The sequence below is a fragment of the Mesoplodon bidens genome, assembly GCF_964165515.1.
Source record: "Mesoplodon bidens genome assembly, chromosome: 6".
Taxonomy (NCBI): domain Eukaryota; kingdom Metazoa; phylum Chordata; class Mammalia; order Artiodactyla; family Ziphiidae; genus Mesoplodon; species Mesoplodon bidens.
This window is the reverse complement of record NC_138162.1, coordinates 21,677,454-21,696,291: the sequence shown is the minus strand read 5'-3', so window position 1 is coordinate 21,696,291 and position 18,838 is coordinate 21,677,454. Positions and strand designations below refer to the sequence as shown.

General features: G+C 48.4%; 2 protein-coding genes across 5 annotated transcripts; one reads left to right on the top strand and one right to left on the bottom strand.

Annotated features, from left to right (window-relative positions):
* Positions 1 to 234: 234 nt before the first annotated feature.
* On the bottom strand, positions 235 to 3,137 carry CCDC107 (coiled-coil domain containing 107). Of its 4 annotated transcripts, none has more exons than XM_081236555.1 (6): positions 2,954 to 3,137; positions 2,699 to 2,865; positions 978 to 1,038; positions 798 to 888; positions 589 to 701; positions 235 to 505 (listed from the first exon to the last, which is right to left on the bottom strand). In XM_081236555.1, exons 1-6 carry the CDS (start codon positions 3,057 to 3,059, stop codon positions 258 to 260), a joined length of 786 nt encoding a protein of 261 aa, XP_081092681.1. In that variant the 5' UTR covers positions 3,060 to 3,137; the 3' UTR covers positions 235 to 257. The 4 variants fall into 4 exon arrangements, with proteins under 4 accessions (XP_081092681.1, XP_081092680.1, XP_081092682.1 ...); XM_081236554.1 differs by having other exon boundaries at positions 236 to 505; positions 978 to 1,041; XM_081236556.1 differs by having other exon boundaries at positions 237 to 505; positions 978 to 1,041; positions 2,852 to 2,865.
* Positions 3,138 to 7,511: 4,374 nt separating this feature from the next.
* Positions 7,512 to 8,865, top strand: SIT1 (signaling threshold regulating transmembrane adaptor 1). The gene is made up of 5 exons (XM_081237269.1): positions 7,512 to 7,634; positions 7,758 to 7,893; positions 7,980 to 8,038; positions 8,126 to 8,187; positions 8,279 to 8,865. The coding sequence occupies exons 1-5, from the start codon at positions 7,562 to 7,564 to the stop codon at positions 8,510 to 8,512; spliced, it is 564 nt and encodes a 187-aa protein (XP_081093395.1). The 5' UTR covers positions 7,512 to 7,561; the 3' UTR covers positions 8,513 to 8,865.
* The last annotated feature ends 9,973 nt before the right edge of the window (positions 8,866 to 18,838 follow it).

Genomic DNA, 18,838 nt, shown 5'->3' with positions numbered 1-18,838 from the left:
TATGCAATATGAGAAAAGGGGTTTTTGTGCCCTGAAGGCTGGCATGACGGTGGCCTCAGGAATACAAAGAGAAGGACTGGAGCTCACGGGAAGACAGCCTCTTCCTGTCCTAATAAGGGAAGCTTTTCAAGAAGGCCCGGTTGTTTTTAGGCAGAGAGAGAGAGAGAGAGACAGAGAGAGACAGAGAGAGAGAGAGAGAGAGAGAGTGTGTGTGTGTGTGTCCAGCTGGAATGGAAAAAGCACACAGGATCATCCAGTCACAAGAACAGACTCTGTTTTACTAAACTGTCAGCTGTTGTCCCTCCTTCCCGGTGGGGGCTGTGACTGGGGCCCTTTGCTGCAGCCTTCCGGCATCTTCTCCTTAGCCCCTGCTCCATTTCCCTCGGAGTAGCTAGGTTCCTCGTCTCTGTGCTCCAGTTTAGGGGCTCCTCCCAGGCCTGATTGTCACCAGCCTCTTCCTCATCCTCCTCTATAGATAAGTCCTCAGGAAAGGGTGTGCTGGCCTCTGTGAAGAGGAAGATCAGGCATGTTCCAGTTTGAGAGGCTTTGTCTCTACCTCCACCAGACTCTCACCTCCCAACCCTGTACCTGGTTCTGGAACCTCCACACCCTTGTTTGGTTTGCTCTCTTGTAGCAGCTGGTGGATGGCCTGTAGCTTCATGTGCAAAAGCTCCTGCTGGGCTCCAGCCAGGGTAGTCACACTGCAGATATGTCCACTCAGAGGCTGCCCAATCTCTGTGCCCACCTCTCCCACCTACCACAAGTTCCCCTGGCCACAGGGTCATTGCTCTCCTTACTGCTCAAAAAGGGGCTCCAGCTGGGCCATCAGACTGTTCAGGTGTTGTTCTGTCTGGGCCAGCTGTTGTGTCAGCTGGGCCAGCTGTTGCTCTGGGGGTAAGGGAGAAAAGGAGAGCAATGGTTACCTACCTTCTGCTGTCCCTTAATCCCCTCCAAGTACAGACTTCTGCAAAACCCACCTGACTGCAGTGAATCCTTCTTGCCTGCCTCCTCTTGGAGAAAGGTAGCCTCATCTTTCCCCTGCTGTGGAAAAAGGCAAGGACAACAAGGTTCTCAATAACCTCAGCCTTGGGGCTTCCCTGGTGGTGCAGTGGTTAGGAATCCGCCTGCCAGTGCAGGGGACACGGGTTCGAGCCCTGGTCCGGAAAGATCCCACATGCCATGGAGCAACTAAGCCCGTGCACCACAACTACTGAGCCTGCGCTCTAGAGCCCACGTGCCACAACTACTGAAGCCTGCACACCTAGAGCCTGTGCTCTTCAACAAGAGAAGCCACCACAGTGAGAAGCCCACACACCTCAGCAAAGAGCAGCCCCACGTGCAGTAACAAAGACCCAATGCAGCCAAAATAAATTTATAAAAAAATAAGTAAATAAATAACCTCAGTCTCCAAAGCCAGAAAGAGGAGGACAATTTCAGGTAGACAAAACTAGTGGGTTTTTACCTCAGAGAATCACAATCACAACTAGTCCAGCTCCTCACCCAGGACAGGAAGCAACATGTCAGTATGCCCCACACGGGGTTGTTTAGTCTACTGAAACACCTCCAGGAAGGAGCAGCTGTCATCAGTTTGATAAAGTTCTGGTTGTTACTTTATACACAAAGCCAGAAGCTGTCCTGCGTGTATCTTCTTTTCATGGTACTGATCAGAGCCTTCCAAAATCATATGTTTTCAACGTGATAGCCCCTCAGGAATTTGAAGAAATTGGTCATACCCCCTGTCTTCTCTGGTTTAATAGTGCCAATCTTTTGCAGTCAGTGCTCATTTGACACGGTTTTCTCTGGTCGCTTTACTCTGGTTTGTTTTAAGAGCCTGTACTGCTCTTAAAACAGTGCCCTCAAGAGAGTAAAATTCTCCAGGAGTGCTCTGATCAGAAGGTAAAACACAATACCTCGTTCCTAGCGTTGATTTGGGAAGTGGGTTATCACATCACACAACTGAACTTCGTCAAGTAATAAACTGCTGCCAAATTATGTTTCTTTCATACTATACTTGGGTCCAAGAATAGAATTTATTATCCTTGTAAAATTTCATCATTAAATCAATCCCTCATTCTAGCCTGTCCGGTCTATTTTGGATCACGATTAGCCGTCCCTCCTAGTTTCATATCATCTCCAAATTGGCTCAGCCCTCTATTTTCCAATGCAGGTAAGTGATAGGGCCAGGGCTGAAGGGAGAACCCTGGGAGGTGCTACTTTCCACTTCAACAGTTTCAATTCACCACAATATACTGTCAGTTCACATTGCAGGGCCTCCTTCCCAAGGAGAACTTGAGACTGCTCGTTACCTCGAACTCTAAAAGCACTTTGGCTACAGTAATCAACTGCTCGTGCCAAGGCTGGAATCTCACCGGGAACTGCACTTACTGTAGTATGGACATTTGCTGGGTTCAAATCCCAGCTCCACCAGTTACTAGCTCTGGGTGGTCTTGAGCAAGTGACTAAACCTCTTCACTGGATTGTTGGGAGGATTAAATGTGATGATCATTGTTTATTTACAATTTACCAAGGGCCCTTCACATCCACTACCACGCTGGATGCTCAAAATAACCCCATAATCGTAGCCAGGGAACTCTTGTCATTTTACAGACTGAAGGGAAAATGTGTCTTCTTCTTGGCACCACTGAGTCCCCGTGGGAGATTCAGGCTCGGGGCATCCCCACCCTTGGTCGTCCCGCACCTGTAAACACTTGTACAGCACAAAAGCCACGGCGGCTGCGGTGTACAGCGCCCCCAAGGGCAGCGCCCCGGCCCAGGCCCGCTCGCGCTGGTTCTTGGGCGGCGGCGGCGGCGGCGGCCGCCGCCGCCGGGTTTCCGTGGCCCCAGGACTGACCTGGGCGGCGTCCCCTGAAGAGGAGGGCAGAAGCGGTCAGTACAGCTGGGGCTTGGGGCCTGTGGGCAGTCCCAGCCTCCCTCCAGCTGCCCTCGCTGGTACCTGGGTGTGCCCGGCGGTCGGGGCTGGGACGGTCTCCGAACACCTCGGGCAGCGCAGACACAAGTAGCAGCCCCAGCGAACCCGCGAGCGACACCACGCTCGCCATTGCAGGCAAACACCGCGAGAACCGAGGCGGCGCCGGCGTAGGTCGGACGTACCCGAGCGCTCCCGAGCCCGTTCAGCTCCCGGCTTCCCAGGAAGGTCACGCCCACCTAGTGAGTGGGCGGGGCCATGCTTATTTACATAGCACTGTGGTTCCAGCTTAGTTCATTTAAGAAATTAGTTCATTTCTTACCTCTATATAGGTATTCTGTTAGCCAGAATGTCTCCAGAAGCGTACAGTCTTAGAAGATTATAACTGGAAGTGGTTTTTATTTGCCACGCCACCAATTTCCTCACCCTAACCGTAAAATAAATTTCCCCTTGGAGCTATAAAAGGTTAGAGCGCGCGGTTTATGCCGTAGTTCGTGCTGAAGGCCTGTTTCCTAGGCTACAAACGGGGGACTAGTTCCTTACTTGCGCCTAGGGGAAAGTCCCCGGACCCCAGGCAGAGAGTGCCGCGTGCGCATGCACGTAGACTTTCCCTGCTTCTCACAAATAAGTCCGCCAAGAAGCGATCCCGCATCTGGTGGGGGAGCCGAGCGGCGTGTGGCTGGGGGGGTGTCATCCGTCTACTTACATAGTTACGCAGGCAGTGCGCCTTGGTGCGCACCAACCACACGGGGCTCATTCTCAGTGCGGCTACTTTTTGTACCTCTTAGAAGGTAGCAAGTTACACCCCCTACTACTACTGGAACTACTTACTTGTTCCTCCCGTGAACTACTTGTTCCTCCTGTGGCCTAATACATCACTATCATTTTTTTGCAATTCCCATTTCGTGCAACGGCTTCCTCTTCCCCACCCTTTCCATCTGGCAAGTGCCTGTAATAGCCACCGTTTATTGTGTAGCATGGTAACACGATAAAATTTGATCTCTGCCTGGGTTAGAATCCTGCCTCCCCTATTTGACTAGCCGACCACCCAGAGGCAGCCTGGGCTGCAGAGCAGAGTAGTCCAAACCACGACTCTAAGCCAGTTGACATAACCAATGTAAATAAGTGGTTCAGGCCAGGTGTAATAGGATAAATGGGCCCCAGCTGATGGTTGCCTTTAGGGAATTTGGGCCCACTATTGCCAGCTCTTCTGATTTTTTTCCAATAGATCAACAAATCTGGATTTCAAAATTTGGAAATCTCCAGTTTTTAAATGTTGACAAGGAATCAGTGGCAGACTTAGCATATTTGACACCTGAGAGATTTTTTAGAAGTCTCCTCTTCTATATGACAAAATTATTTTCAGTAATAACCAGGAAATGAAACAAATAATAGGGTCCAGAAAAGAAACTAATAATAATAAGGGCCAGAAATTCAAACAGTGAATTATTTATTTTATTGAACTCTGTAGATACAATCTTGACAATATTTTAAAAATAGTTAAAATTAAATATACATTACAGAACAAGAAAGGGTAATGGGTTAATATTTCTTAGTTACATTATTGTATTTTTTGAGAAAGGGGCAAAAAACTTATACTTACATTTAACCTATCTGAGCAATGGATAACTCTAATTTCTTTTTTAAAGTTAACTTCTGCAAATTCGTCAAAAGTAATTTTTGCATATTCCTATTTAATAGAGAATAGAGCTAGATTTGTCAATCTCCATGCATAGTTGATTAAAGAATAGCTTTTACTAATTTTCATATCAAAAAAGTTTCCTTCACATGAAGCAACAGACATACAAATAGGAAAAGAAAGTCTTAAACGTAAAGATGTTTGGCAAAGGTTCATAAAAATTCCATTTGTCAGTAAATTCCAGAAATTTTCAATACAAATAAGAACTAAGTGGTCACCTAGAATGACAGAATTAAAGTAACTCAATGTCAATTTATTTGACTTTTTAATCACTGTGCTACCATTGTTCATTGTAAATCTACTGGTTAAATGCAGGACTGTGTAATATCACAGGAGACAGAAATTGTGCCCAAACCAAAGAACAACTCCAAATTGTTAAGAACTAATTCTGGCTATAAACACACGTAAGATGAACCTGTTTGTGTCAGGAGCCAGTTGTATAACTGGGCGTTCTACAGATTAACTTCCATGTAGATTATAATAGTTTTTTTTTTTTTTTTTTTTTTTTTTCTGGCCGCGCCACACCGCACGCAGGATCTTAATTCCCCTGACCAGGGATGGAACCCTCATCCCCTGCAGTGGAAGCATGGAGTCTTAACCACTGGACTGCCAGGGAAGTCGTAGATTAGAAAACTTCTAAAGGATAAGTAATATAAATGTGCTAATTTGAAGCTTATATAGTAGTATTAAAACTCATCAGTAACTACAACAATTTAGAATGTAGATCTACAAAATATTTTTGAGAAAGGAATATTTTATCACTGACATTTTTTAGAATTGCTGAAACTTGGTGATAATAAAAAGGAGACTGATTTTTAGTCAGTTTTGTTTTTAAATTCTCTACAGACAATACCCTCTTATTGCCTGGAGGGGCAGGATCTCTCCTGCCATCCCCATCCTTGGCACATCACTGCAATTATTTTAAATTTTTAAAAAACATCGTATGGGCCAGACAAAACAGATCTCTGACCTCTGGTCTAAGGTTTATATTTGGAACTTAAATCCCTCTTCCCACATCAACAGCCTCCCATGTGGTTGGGCTGTTTCTGGGCAGGGCAGGTACTCTGCTGCTCCCTGAAGCGAACAAGTGCAAACGCAGGGCTGTTTCCCAGGACAGATCTGGGGCAGAGGTTACTCTAATTCAGCTAACTTTTTTTTTTTTAAAGCCATCTTTAAATTTATTTTCCAAAGATAAATCTCAGTTAATGTTCATACACTGTCGTTCAGCTTCAGGCTTTTTTAACCTAGAAAAATATTCTCTTTTTAAAAATACATCTACTGAGGTATAACTGACAAACAATAAAGTACAAACAAAGGTGCACAATTTCATGATTGCTGACGTATGTATAATGCACAAAAGCACGAGCATCACCAAGGCAATGAAAACATCCATCAGCCCCCACTCATCTTCAATCTAGAACACTGCTCCTGTCCCTCCCCGTCTCTGTCTTTCATGATATTGACTTTTAGGAAAGCTTAAGGTCACTTGTCTGGTGGAGTGTCCCCCATTCTAGATTTGCCTAACTGTTTCTTCATAATTTGATTCCCATTGAACATTTTTATCCAGGACATCACATGGGCAATGTAGAGCTCCTCCCACTGCATCCCATTAGGGACACAGAACATCACTTTGGGCACTTGGCTCAAGAGGTGTCTGTGAATGTCTCCATGATAAAGGTCCCTTTCCCTGTCATCATCACAAGTGGTCTGTCTCTGGTACCCTGTTCCTTAACAAAGGCTTTGACCACCAGTGAGGATTCTTGCTGGCTCAGTGATGGCATTGTGGGTAGCAGATGGTGGTTCTCTAATTCTGCACAACTACACTTCACAGCTGGCATCTTCTCTAAAGAAGACCTTTCCTTCCCTGACTCCTGCTCCTGTGTTTCTAAAGGCACCCTTGGGTTCATGAATTCTTTTCCTCCATCCAATGTGTATAACCCAATATCTTCCTTTTTGAGGTCCAAAGTGTGCTGCAATGCGCCAGTAGAGCCCTTCACCCTGCCTCTGCATCCTTCTGGGTCCTAACTAGTTTTCAAGTACATCACTGCTGTCAGACATGAGCTTTCATTCTCCTTCTTTCCTGAGAGTGGACCCAGAGCCAAGCATTTCTCCATGACACCCTGACTGCCTTTATTGGAAGGACATTGAAAAATCAAGATCTGGGGAAGTAAACCCTTTTCAATGTTTGATGTAAAACATTTGAGGGTGTACATGTCAAGAACTATGAAGGATCTGAATCAGCTAACTTTTGAGCTTGACAGTTCCTAGGGACAGTTTGGATGAAGTGGACCAGGGGGAGGGAATCAAGCTTCCTCTAGCCCCCAAACTATTATACCAATAATAATAACAATGACAAAGGTCATCTTAACACATGCCCCTCGGGTCAGCCTTAGGGTGTAGTGGGACTGTAAGTACCAGGGGGCCCCCTCATCACATTTCACTTCAAAACATGCTCACTGAGGAATACCTTCTCTGTTCTCTGTCATGGGGCTCAGAGTTGGAGAGAAAAGGCATACACCCTGTGGCAGAAAGGAATCTCCACCCTAAGGCCTGGCTGGCTTCCTTGTCTTGTCGCTCCCGCCTCATGGCACTTCTGCCCGCCTTGGGGTCTTCATGAGCTCACATGCCCAGTGGCTCAGTAAACCCAGGCCTGCCTCTTCTCTGGCCCAAGTTGCTACAGGGTACAGGGGAGGGATGGGGGTGGGGGCGGAAGCCCAGGAGCTGCTGGGTGGTGCAGGTGCAGGCACAGGGTGGTGTCTTTGTTCTTTCACTCATCCCTCCCCGCCCCCTTCCTCCCCGGAAACCAGTAACTTTGCCACCACCGGTATTGGAGGTGCTGAGCCGTGGGGGCCAGGCCCAGGGAGGGGTGGGAGTAAAGGGGGCTGCCGCAGCTGTGTTGGGCCATAGATCAGGCTGACCCCTTGGCTCAGGGCAGGATGCCTGCAAATTCGGCTTCTGTACCAGGAGGTCTGAGCAGAAGTGACAACTGTACGGATCTGCTAGTGCCTGGTGAGCTGGGCGGGGCAGGGGCAGGGGGAGGGGTCACGTGGCTCCATGTCCCACCTGCTGGGACCTGGAGGGTTAGGCTGGGCAGTAACACACACCACCACCCCCATCCTCTCACATCTACAGGAATCCCCTCCGTGACCAAGGCCTGGGGACTATGGGCCCTCTTAGGGGCTGTGACGCTGCTGCTTCTCATCTCACTGGCTGTGCACTTATTCCAATGGACTGGTGGCTGGAGCAGGAACCATCCGGGACAGGGACGGTGAGTGGGGGGCAACAGAGATGGGTTGGTCGAGAGTTCCCCCTTACCAACAAGCACCCTCTCAGCCCCTAAACGCTGTGTTGCAGGCCTGGAGAGTCTGCGGAAGAGGTCCCTCTGTACGGGAACCTGCATTATCTGCAGACAGGTAGGAAGCTTTCAGAGGATAGGGGCACAGTGGCCAGGGTGCAGGGGGAGGAACAAGAAGTGACCAGATTCCTGTTCCCTGTCCTAGGACGGCTGTCTCAAGAACCGGGGCCAGACCAACAGGATCCAACACCTGGAGGCCCTGCCAGGGTGAGTCACTTGTGGCTGAAGAAGAGGGGAGGGAAGGTAGTGGGGGATTTTTCAAGGGTCCAGTGAACTTCTAACAGCCTTGCATCTCCAGGCTGCAGAGGAGGTGATGTGCTATACCAGCCTGCAGCTGCGGCCTCCTCAGGGCCGGATCCCCAGCCCTGGAAGCCCCATCAAGTACTCGGAGGTGGTGCTGGACTCTGAGCCAAAGCCCCAGGCCTCGAGCCCCGAGCCGGAGCTCTACGCCTCAGTGTGTGCCCAGACCCGCAGAGCCCGGGCTTCCTTTCCAGACCAGGCCTACGCCAACAGCCAGCCTGCACCCAGCTGAGACAGGGCTCCTGGCACAGTGGGGCATACAACTCCCCCGCCTCCTCTGTTGCCAGGGTTACTGCTACCCTGTCTGGGGCATGACTGTTTCCCAACCACCCCCTAAAGACAGGCAGCCATTGCTCAGTCAGGAGTTTTGCTCCTCGAACTTCCTATCTGAGCTGTGAGGGAGACATCTCAGAGGAATGGCAGGCCCCCCCGTTTCCTGAGGGTGGAGGAAGCAAAGGCAGTGGCCCCCTCTCCACCCGTTTTTTCCATCTATTCCTCTCGCCCCCCAAACTCCCAGGTCCTCACTCCTCCTTCCGGAGCTTAACCAGATCCTCCCCACTCTGGCTGCCTCTTAGTCTACCCCTGACACCTCAGTGTCTCTTCAGACACAAGAAGTGGGCAGGGGAGGGAGGGGGTAAGAGTCTGAGAGGACACACAGATGGGCATCCTCCTCAGGAGCCCACAGGCTGGCGGGGTCCTGGAGCTCAGTGACCTGAGAAACCCAAGCCTGGTCTCTGGCTTGAGAACCCTGGCAGAATACCAGTCTCCATCCTGCCACCTCTGTTATGTGCCCAAGTTTTTAAATAAAACTTCTGAAGAAGTGTTTAGATTTCACCCAGAAAGCCACACACCTGCAACAGGCCCCACGTGGTGGGGCGGTGACCTCTGCTCTCTGCACAGAGCACTTCTGGGAACGTCTACCTGGGAAAGAGGGGCCAAGAAGGGCCGCAGCATCAGTGACGCAGGGGTGGGTGCTACGGGTGGAGGCCGGAGCCCAGCTGCTGCTGGAACGTCCCCAGGATTTGCGCACAGAGCCTCCCCACTCCCATCACCCGCGGTCTGCAAGTTTCCCACCCTCTGACCTACTTTCCCCAGGGCCATCACCCACAGCCTGAGGTCTGGGCCATTTTCCCCTACAGCCTCTGTAGATCTCTTGACAGACATTACTGAGGTTTGAGCAGAAAAAAAGGGGAAGCTGAGGCTTTTACTTCCAGACTTCTCTCCTTCCTACTTAGAGTCCCAGAGAAAACCACAGAAAAGGGAACCTTGAGCCTGAGACCAGCCTGGTGGTCCCAATGAGAAGGGGGCCCCGCCTCTCCACACACACACACTAACCCAAATGCCCCAGGGTTCCTGGACCTCTGAGGACCCCAACCTGGGCCTCCCCAGAAGAGGCCCCGGTCGCGGTTAAGGGCAGGCAGCTGGGACTGTGTGGGAGGGAAGGTGGCTTTGGGGGCGGGCACCGGATGCGGGGAACCGCGGGCAGCGGGATGTGGGGTTCTGAGGGCTGCTGTGCTGAAGACGGCTCAACGTGCCCGCGGCCTGGGAGACGTGACGCCCTGACCTTGGAAGAAGCAAGGGTTGGGGTCCCGCCAACCTCCTGGGACGAGCCGGGAGCCGCAGCCGAGGTCTTAAACGCCGCCAAGGTAGGAAGCCGACCTCCGCTCCCCAATCTCCCTCTCCCCGCGGGGTTCCGCGGCGCCCGGACCAAGCCCCGAGCGCCCCCGCCTGGTGCGACGCGGCCTCGCCACCACCTCTGCGCAGGCGTAATACTGCCCTGCCCACAGCATGCTGGGAGATGTAGTCCCGACTGTGCGGGGCGGACCCCGAATGTCTCCCGGGACTTCGGGAAGCACTGGCCGTGTAGCTCTCAGAGCTGCCGCCTCCCCCGTTCGCGGAACCTAGCGGACTCACTCTGCCTGAAGCTGGGGTGCTATTTGAACTTTGTTCTCCTTCCAGTTCCCGAAGCCTGGACCCTCTGCCTTCCCCCTCCCCTACAACCCTTGAATTTTTCTTACCGTCTTATCTCGCCTATCACCGAGGTTCGTGCCCTAGCCTAGGCCCTCAGGACTGAACGCCAGGACTGCGGCAACTTACTAATTGATCCCTGAGTCTAGGAAATAAGTCGGGGCAGCCAGATCCGCCTCAGACACCCTTGCCACATCTCGCTAGCTGATCAACTCTTCTCACGAAATACCTGGTAGTTCTCGCCCCTTCCACAGCTCCAGGTGCTTTCCCTAGCAGCCTCCCTTCCCTCACTGGTGTCTGTTTCCAGCCAGAAGGAGAGCCCTGTCCTCGGCAAACTCCCAGGGGCGGATCCTTAGGGGAAGCCACCAGGGCCCGCGGGGGTGGGGGTGTGGCCCCGCGTTCCCCCTCTTCCTGAGATTCCGGCTGGGAGGATAGGGTTAGGCTCAAGGCTCAAGATGCAAAGAGGCTGGGTCTTTGGGTCGTCAAAGGCTCAATGATAGGAAGTTCTTAAGGAATTACTTATAGGTGGGGAAGGGCCTCGAAGGCCCTTCAGCCAAGGCCCCTCCAGCGTTGGCCTTGCTCTGCACTGTCAAGATAACTCTAAACTTACAAGCTGGTTTTGGCTACAAAGGAGGGAAACAAAGCTGGGACATGGAGAGAGACCAAGTCTTAATGACTTCATTTGAAACCTGGAATCCAGCCATGCCCAGAGCTAGACCCGTCTACCGAACTTTTTGGTTATGTAAGCTAATACAGTCCCTTTTTTGCTTAAGTCAGACTAAGTTAGATTTTCTAACTCTTCCAACCACGAGTTCTGACTAATTCTGTGGGGAAGAGCAGCTGACCAAGCCCAACTGAAGATGCTAAACCTCTTATTGCTCAACTCCTCCACCAGCCACCCTCCTCTGATTTTTTTTTTTTTTTTTTTTTTTTTGCAGTACGCGGGCCTCTCACTGTTGTGGCCTCTCCCGTTGCGGAGCACAGGCTCCAGACGCGCAGGCTCAGCGGCCATGGCTCACGGGCCCAGCCGCTCCGCGGCATGTGGGATCTTCCCGGACCGGGGCACGAACCCGTGTCCCCTGCATCGGCAGGCGGACTCCCGACCACTGCGCCACCAGGGAAGCCCCTCCTCTAATTTAATACTTGAATGTGCTATCATGCCATTTGACCCTAAGAGATTTCTGCATACTATGTGAGTTAACCTAGCCTCTTGCCAAGCTTTTACATTTCTATAGAATTGTATAGCTGGAAGGAGGCTGACAGATCTGACCCAAACTTATACCCACTGCAGGAACCACACTATGAGCTTCTTCTTAAACACTCCCAGAGATTCGGAGCTCACTACCTTACCAAATGCTGCTTTCCCATCTTTCTTATTGAGACATTTTTTTTCGGGGGGGGGAGCAAAATCTGCTTGCATGTTACTTTTTTCACCAATTCTGCCTCCTAAGCTACAGGCATACAATCAGTCTTCTTCCTCCTGTACGTGACAGCCCTGGAGGAATTGGAAGCCAGCCTTGCTGGATGGCCTAAGCCTTTTCCCCCCCGCTTCTTCCCAGGAAGAGCTTTCTAAAGTTCCTTTTACAGTTCTTTTATAGACCGTATTTGCAGCCTACTCATCCTTCCCATTGTTTCACTTGACCAGAATCTCTCTTAAAGTGTGGCGTTAAGAAGTGAATATAATACTGGCAGTAACAGTGGGGGCCCATCTCTTTATTGGGCACTAAATCTACAGGGACTTTGTTGATAAGGAATACACTCATTTAGCCTAGCTTAAGTAAAGGGGTGTTTATTGTAAGGAAACCTGGGGTAATTAAGAGACTGGATGGAATGGGAATCCCAAAACAGTGGCTATGATCTGACTGGGCCTGTGCAGACTGTTATTGGATCTCAGATCTTGGCATCACTGCGGACCTTGGGGACAGGAGGATGTGGGTCTTCACACTCCTGCTCCTCCAGTCCTGTGACTCAGATTCTCCGTCTCTGCCTCTTTTATTTATTTCCCAATTTCTTCCCACTTTGCTAATTTGCATCAGCATCCCTTAATGTATATTCTCTACTTCATGCTTCTGTTTCCTCACAACAGCTTTGTATTTCCTCCTCTGTCTCATAACCTCAGTTAAATGTTTAATTATAGGAATAGTGTGAGCACATGATTTAAAAAATCAAATAAATCTGAAGGGTATACAACAGTGGTTCTCAACCAGAAGTGACTGTACCCTCCACGGTTTATTTGGCAATATCTGGAGATATTTTTGGCTGTCCCAATTGGAGAGGGAGTGCTATTGGTCTATAGTGGGTAGAGGCCAGGGATGCCGCTAAACACACAGATCAGCCAAGCTCAACAAAGAATTTCTGGCTGCAAGAGCTAAAAGTGCCAAAGTTGAGAAATCCTAGAAGAGGGGGAAAAAGCAAAGTAAAAGGTTGTAGTTCCCAGAGGCACCTACTATTAATGGCTTCTGTTTTTAAGTCTTTTGGTGAATATCACTATATCTGTCAATAATACCTAGACTACCCAGAGCGAGGGGATTCTGGGCATGTGGCAACCCTACAGAAGCTTCCACACCCCCCGACAGCTCCCAGCTATAGGTGATGAACTTTTTAAAAAATTATTTATTTATTTATTTATTTATTTTTGGCTGCATTGGGTCTTCATTGCTGCACGCGAGCTTTCTCTAGTTGAGGCAGTGGGGGCTACTCTTCGTTGTGGTGCGTGGACCTTTCATTGCAGTGGCTTCTCTTGCTGCAGAGCATGGGCTCTAGAGCGCAGACTCAGTAGTTGTGGCGCTTGGGCGTAGTTGCTCTGCGGCATGTGGGATCTTCCCTGACCAGGGCTCGAACCCATGTCCCCTGCATTGGCAGGCGGATTCTTAGCCACTGCTCAACCAGGGAAGTCCCTAGGTGATGAGCTTTACGTGGGCTCTGCTGAACTCCTGGCTGAGAGAATTCCCTGCAGACAAGTTTCTGGAGAACAGTCTCAGAGCCAAGAGCAAAGACCTTCAGGAAGGCAGCAAGTCCCAGAAACAGCCTGCTTCCCAAGAACAATGAATGGCTTTACTGAGTTTCCCTGACTCTCCAAAAAACTCATGGTGGATTGACTTTCTCAGCCCTTGAGGTTGGGAGAATGCAAACAAACCAGAGGGCAGAGAGACCTGCTGGAGGAAACAGATGAACCTCTGACTGAAAAAATGAGAGCCTGGAGGAGATATGTGTGAAGCTCAAACACAAAAGATTTCCCTGAACATGAAAATGTGATATCAGAACTAAAAATGTCCATAGATAAATCAAAGGAGAGGATAGTCACTGATAAAACTCAAAAACAGGTCTAGAAAATCAAATAGATGAAATATCTCAAAACATGTAACAAAAATATGCAGATGCAAATCATGTGGTGAAAGATGGAAATTGGAACAGACCCAGGAGACTTAACTGCAATTCTATGAGTTCCTGGAGAAAAAGGAACAGGAGAGGAGTGGTCATAGTTAAATAATAGATGAAATTTCCCTGAGCCGAAGAAAGACTCAAGTTACAGACTGGATTGGTAGGAAAAGATACACACTTATGAAGGCAGTCGAAAGGCACAAACTTCCAGTTATAAGATAAATACTAGGGATGTCATGTACAGCATGATAAATATAACTAACACTGCTGCACGTTATATATGAAAGTTGTGAAGAGAGTAATCCTGAGTTCTCATTACAGGAAAAACATTTTTTTCTATTTCTTTAATTTTATATCCATATGAGATGATGAATGTTCACTAAACTTATTGTAATAATCATTTCATGATGTATGTAAATCAAATCTTTATGCTGTACACCTTAAACTTATGAGTGCTGTATGTCAATTATATCTCAATAAAACTAGAAGGAAAAAACCACACACTTAGCCACGTACAGATTAAAATTCCTAAGCTCTAAGGATATGGGAAATCTTACACATATCCAGGGAGAATGAAAGTTCTTTCTTCTTATCTGCTACCGTGGAAGTTAAAAGACAGCAAAACTGAATTTGAGTTAATGAGAGAAAAGGCCTGCAACCCAGAACCAGCCAAGAAAGAAAGAAAGATATTTGAAGATTTGCAGTAATCACTCAGTAGCTCATCTTGAGAAATACTTTTAAGAGAAGACTCTAATGAAACAACAAATGAATCAGAACAGAGACTTCAAGATAGGGGAAGATGAAGAGAAGAGGAAAGAAAGCAGTGGGGAGCAACGAACCATGATCTACGTATTTATATCTATATCTCTATGTATTTATAACATGTAATAAAAATGCTAAGCAAGGACTCTTGGAACAGATGGAACACACTGTGAGGGAAATTCTAATAATGACTAAATTATCTCAATAAAACTCTGGAATCAGGTAGTGGAGATAAGGGGAAGGTAAGTGTTCTAGTACTTAAGTGGGGAGGGGTTGGGAGGATGAAAGAGAGGGAGGGGTAGTGAAAATCATCTAAAGACCATATCTTATGGGGGTGTAGAGGAAGTAGAAGATAAATCGAGTAGGACGGAAATAGCTGTTCTGGGTTCACACACTAGGAGAGTCATGTGTGCTTATATAGAGAGCAGGGCAAAGGATAGTAACTATTAGTAGAATGATGAACTCCAAATAACAAGGGGGGAAATGGGACGAATGGCCATTCATTCAATCCAGCAAAGGTAAAGAAAAGACGAGTTCACAACAATGTTAAGAAATTTAAAAACAAGTAAGATGGAAATAACAAATCAAATATACCACTCATTACTGTAAACATGAGTGGACTGAATTCTTCCATTAAAAGTCTGTCAGACTCTGTTATAAATCAAATTCTGGTCCATATTATTTAAAAGAAACACACTTAAAGTGATGAAGAAACTTTCAAAATAAAGATGTGGGAAAGGGATACTAGGCAGATAAACAGAAAGCAGTGGTAATGCTGATATCCAACAAAGGGAATTTAAGTTTCAGGCTGAAGTTGATGTGAGGACTGCTTAGAAAGCGGTAGGAGAGAATTTTGGGGTGCTGGGAATCTTCTGTATCTTGACTGTGGTGGTGGTTACATGACCAAATACATTTAGCAAAACTCATAGGATTGGGGCTTCCCTGGTGGCGCAGTGGTTGGGAGTCCGCCTGCCGATGCAGTGGACACGGGTTCGTGCCCCGGTCTGGGAAGATCCCACGTGCCGCGGAGCGGCTGGTCGCGTGAGCCTTGGCCGCTGAGCCTGCGCGTCCGGAGCCTGTGCTCCGCAACGGGAGAGGCCACGACGGTGAGAGGCCCTCGTACCGCAAAAAAAAAAAAAAAAAAAAAAAAATTGACTTCATATGTACTCATATGAAGAAAGTTATACAATATAATTAAAAGATACAAAGTAAAAGTGGGACAAACAGAAAATCAACCATCTCTCTGGCACTGAAAGTGCTGAATCCTAACCACTAGATCACCGGGGAACTCCCTCAACCCTCCCTCTTCCCTTCCCTTGGAAGGGAAGATAAAATATCAGAAAAAAATGTCAATTCTCCCAAAATTAAAGTATACCATTAAGATAGTTCCAATCTGTATCTCAAAGAATAGTCAAGGACAAATATTTTAAAAGAAAAAGAGAAATTTGCCTTACCAAATATCAGAACATGCTCTAAGACCACTTAAATCAATAAGTAAAGGGGAATCAATAGGTAAACAGGAATCCCAAACTAGGTGTTTGTGTATAAGGGAACATGGCAATTCAGTTCATTGGAGAAAGGATGATATAATAAGAAATGGTCCTGGAACAGGAGGCCGTCCTTACTGCGAGCCGAAGCTGGGCTGGGACTGTGTACCAGCTGGGCTTTTGTTCCAGAGCAGTGGCACCTGGTGGGGGAGGGCACAGCTTCTCTTACAGGACACTCACAGCATCACAGCTGGAGGTAGTGAGAGACAGACTTGGCTTCCAGGCTGTCCTCATGGGTCTGGCTTATCCCTGCCCTGCCACTTTCCATCCGCCTTGCCTCCCCAGCTGCCTGCCCTGCAGACTCCCAACTCCAGCATCAGAAGCAAAGATAATGACCTTTCACAGACCGTTTAACTAGTTCTTATAATTGCATTAATTGGGCAAGGGCAATTCCCTGTAACAAATCTCTTAACTGAAAAAAAATTATGTGCGTGTATGTATATGTGTACGCATACCCTAATGGTCTACTTCTCTGTGCCATTTTTTACTGAGATATAATAACATTGTGTAAGTGTAAGGTGTACAATGTGTTGATGTGATACATTTATATACTGCATTATGCTTACCACCATGGTTAGCTAACACCTCTATCATGTCACATAATTGTCATTTCTTTTATGTGGTGAGAACAGTTTGAGCCTTGACTGGCATACTAGATGAAGGACATATAAGTATTCATTGTATTATTCTTCCAAGTTTCCTCTAGGGTTTGAATTTTCAAAATAAAATTCTGGAGGGAGAATAAGAATACAAAGGATCTAACATCAATAGAAGAGCAAATCCAACTGGTTAACAAACATGAAAGTACATTCAAATTCACCAGGAGTCAGGGACATGCAATTTAAAGTAATAAGGAGGTACCACTTTACGTCCATGGTGGAAAACTGGGGCTCAAAGCCATTGGGAAACTCTGAGAGCCAGTGTAGACCATGTGCCCTCAGTTAGCCCCCCAGGGTGAGGTTGCTAGGGGGTGCACCGGTTCCCACCAGTCATCAGTTGAGCTGCTCTGGTGTGAGGTACTGATTTCCAGCACTTTCTCACTGCCTGCCAAAGAAAAGCTTCAAAGATGCTGGCAGTTGGAAGCCAGACTGAAGCACACCAAGTGGAAAGACCAGGAGGACAGGGATGGCTGAGGCTCTGCGCGCTTGCGCCTGCATCACTCAGATCCACTTATGCCCCTCCTTAGGTCACGCTGTCACTGCTTCTCCAAGGTCACAACTTCTTAAAAGTGGAGGAGGAAAGAGAGGAAGAAAACCCTACACTAGGAGGGTTAGTGGGACAAGCTACACTACTGTAGCTGGTGCTAAGGCTGCAGCGGAGATTCTTCCTTCTCTCCATCCATTCTAGACTCCCCATCGCTCTCAAGCAGCACTTGATGCTGGTCTAGATGGCTTGTCTGGTGGGTAACCCAGACCTTCATTTCCAAGGGGTCGGAGCTCCGACAACTGTGTCCTTTTCAGGCTGGGGTGGTCACCGTTGCCCATTTGTGGATAACGTATCACTGGGCACGAAGCACCGAGGGGTGCCCACGACTCTCCCGCGTGCAGGCCCGCTCCCCCGGCTCGCGATAGGTAGCAGCAACCCCGACTCCCCGTGATAGTCAGGCTGGCTTACCTGCCGGGATAATACCCCTGCCCCAAGTGTGTGAGAGGGTCGGAGCCAGGCACAACTGCTAAGCGTGGGAGACTCCGGGCACCACAGAGACTCTCTCTCTGCATCCTTTCGCCTTCTGCTCCCACTGCTACCTGAGTGTTCATCTCCATGTTCTCCCATTGAAATTCCTGAGAACAAAAATTTGATAAGCTCACATCCTCCCCGATTTCCAGGCCAGGCCACCCCAGAGGCCACTGGCTGGTCTCTGAACAGGCCAGCCTTGAGTTTGCTGTCCACTTGGTTATCTCAGTCAGCTGAGGTCAGAGGGGTTGGAGGTCACATAACACAATTTTAGGGGTCTAGGGCTGCCTCATCAGCAGGGGTTTGGCCCCCCCTTAGAAGGGGCTGTAGGTGTGGCCGGCACAGTGTTTGGCGTATTTGGTAAAGAAGCTGTAGTCCTATGGGGCAGCCTTTTGTCACCAGCCCTCCTAGTCATACGGTTAATTCATAATGAACTTATAGCCCACTGAGTGGAGTTTCCTAATTTGTAAAATAAGTGGGTCAAGCTAAGATCCTTCTAGCTCCAAAACGACTGATAACTGTCTCTCCCCTCAGACATTTATACATAAACTATTTTTAAGCCAGGACTGCCTCCAACCTATGCTTATGTAATTTATTTATTGAGCCCCAAGTTTTTTGAGCCCCTTTCCACACAGCAAATTCTTTCCCGAGGCCCTCATAGCTGGGCTCCCTCCTCTTGTTTACCGTAGAACCACTCCCTGAAATAAGCATGGAGGGGTCAGGAGAGGGCAAGAAATGGGCTTTGGTGTTTGTCCTCTAGGATCTCAGATGAAATTATGATCCTGGAAAAGCTGAAATGTACAGCACTGGCCCCTCAGCTCTGAGAAGCCCCCAGGCATTCCTGACATTTGGGTAGGTGAGGTGCAGCTCAGAGTTACAGCTGTCCTTTCTGATGTCCAGCCTCGAAAGGAAATATACATGTCAATATCGGAAAGACCCCATGTGGCACACATGGGGAAGGAGACGTACTCTGCTCTCATACCTTCTTCACAAAGGAAGGCCACACGTTGGTCTAGGACTGAGGGAATGCAGAGTGTCATAAGGAGAGGTATATCCATCACCAAAAGAGCAAAGAGGACAGAAATACAGACCGGCTGGCCTAAGACGTCCAAGGCATTGTGGGCGTGCAGTTTAGCTCATCCAGTCCCATTTGGGCACCCTCCCTCCTAAAGCCTCCCCAAGGGTCGAGTTAGGCAGCATGCCCATTGATTCCTTTTTTGAGCACA

Excerpts from the sequence above, each read along its gene's own strand:
- CCDC107 (XM_081236554.1), bottom strand. The coding sequence starts at position 3,059 with ATGGCGAGCGTGGTGTCGCTCGCGGGTTCGCTGGGGCTGCTACTTGTG. Across the intron at positions 2,866-2,953 it reads CGACCGCCGGGCACACCCAG|GGGACGCCGCCCAGGTCAGT; the intron begins GTACCAGCGAGG and ends CCTCCTCTTCAG. Across the intron at positions 702-797 it reads CTGGAGCCCCTTTTTGAGCA|TGTGACTACCCTGGCTGGAG; the intron begins GTAAGGAGAGCA and ends ACATATCTGCAG.
- SIT1 (XM_081237269.1), top strand. The coding sequence starts at position 7,562 with ATGCCTGCAAATTCGGCTTCTGTACCAGGAGGTCTGAGCAGAAGTGAC. Across the intron at positions 8,039-8,125 it reads CCTGCATTATCTGCAGACAG|GACGGCTGTCTCAAGAACCG; the intron begins GTAGGAAGCTTT and ends TCCCTGTCCTAG. Across the intron at positions 8,188-8,278 it reads CACCTGGAGGCCCTGCCAGG|GCTGCAGAGGAGGTGATGTG; the intron begins GTGAGTCACTTG and ends TTGCATCTCCAG.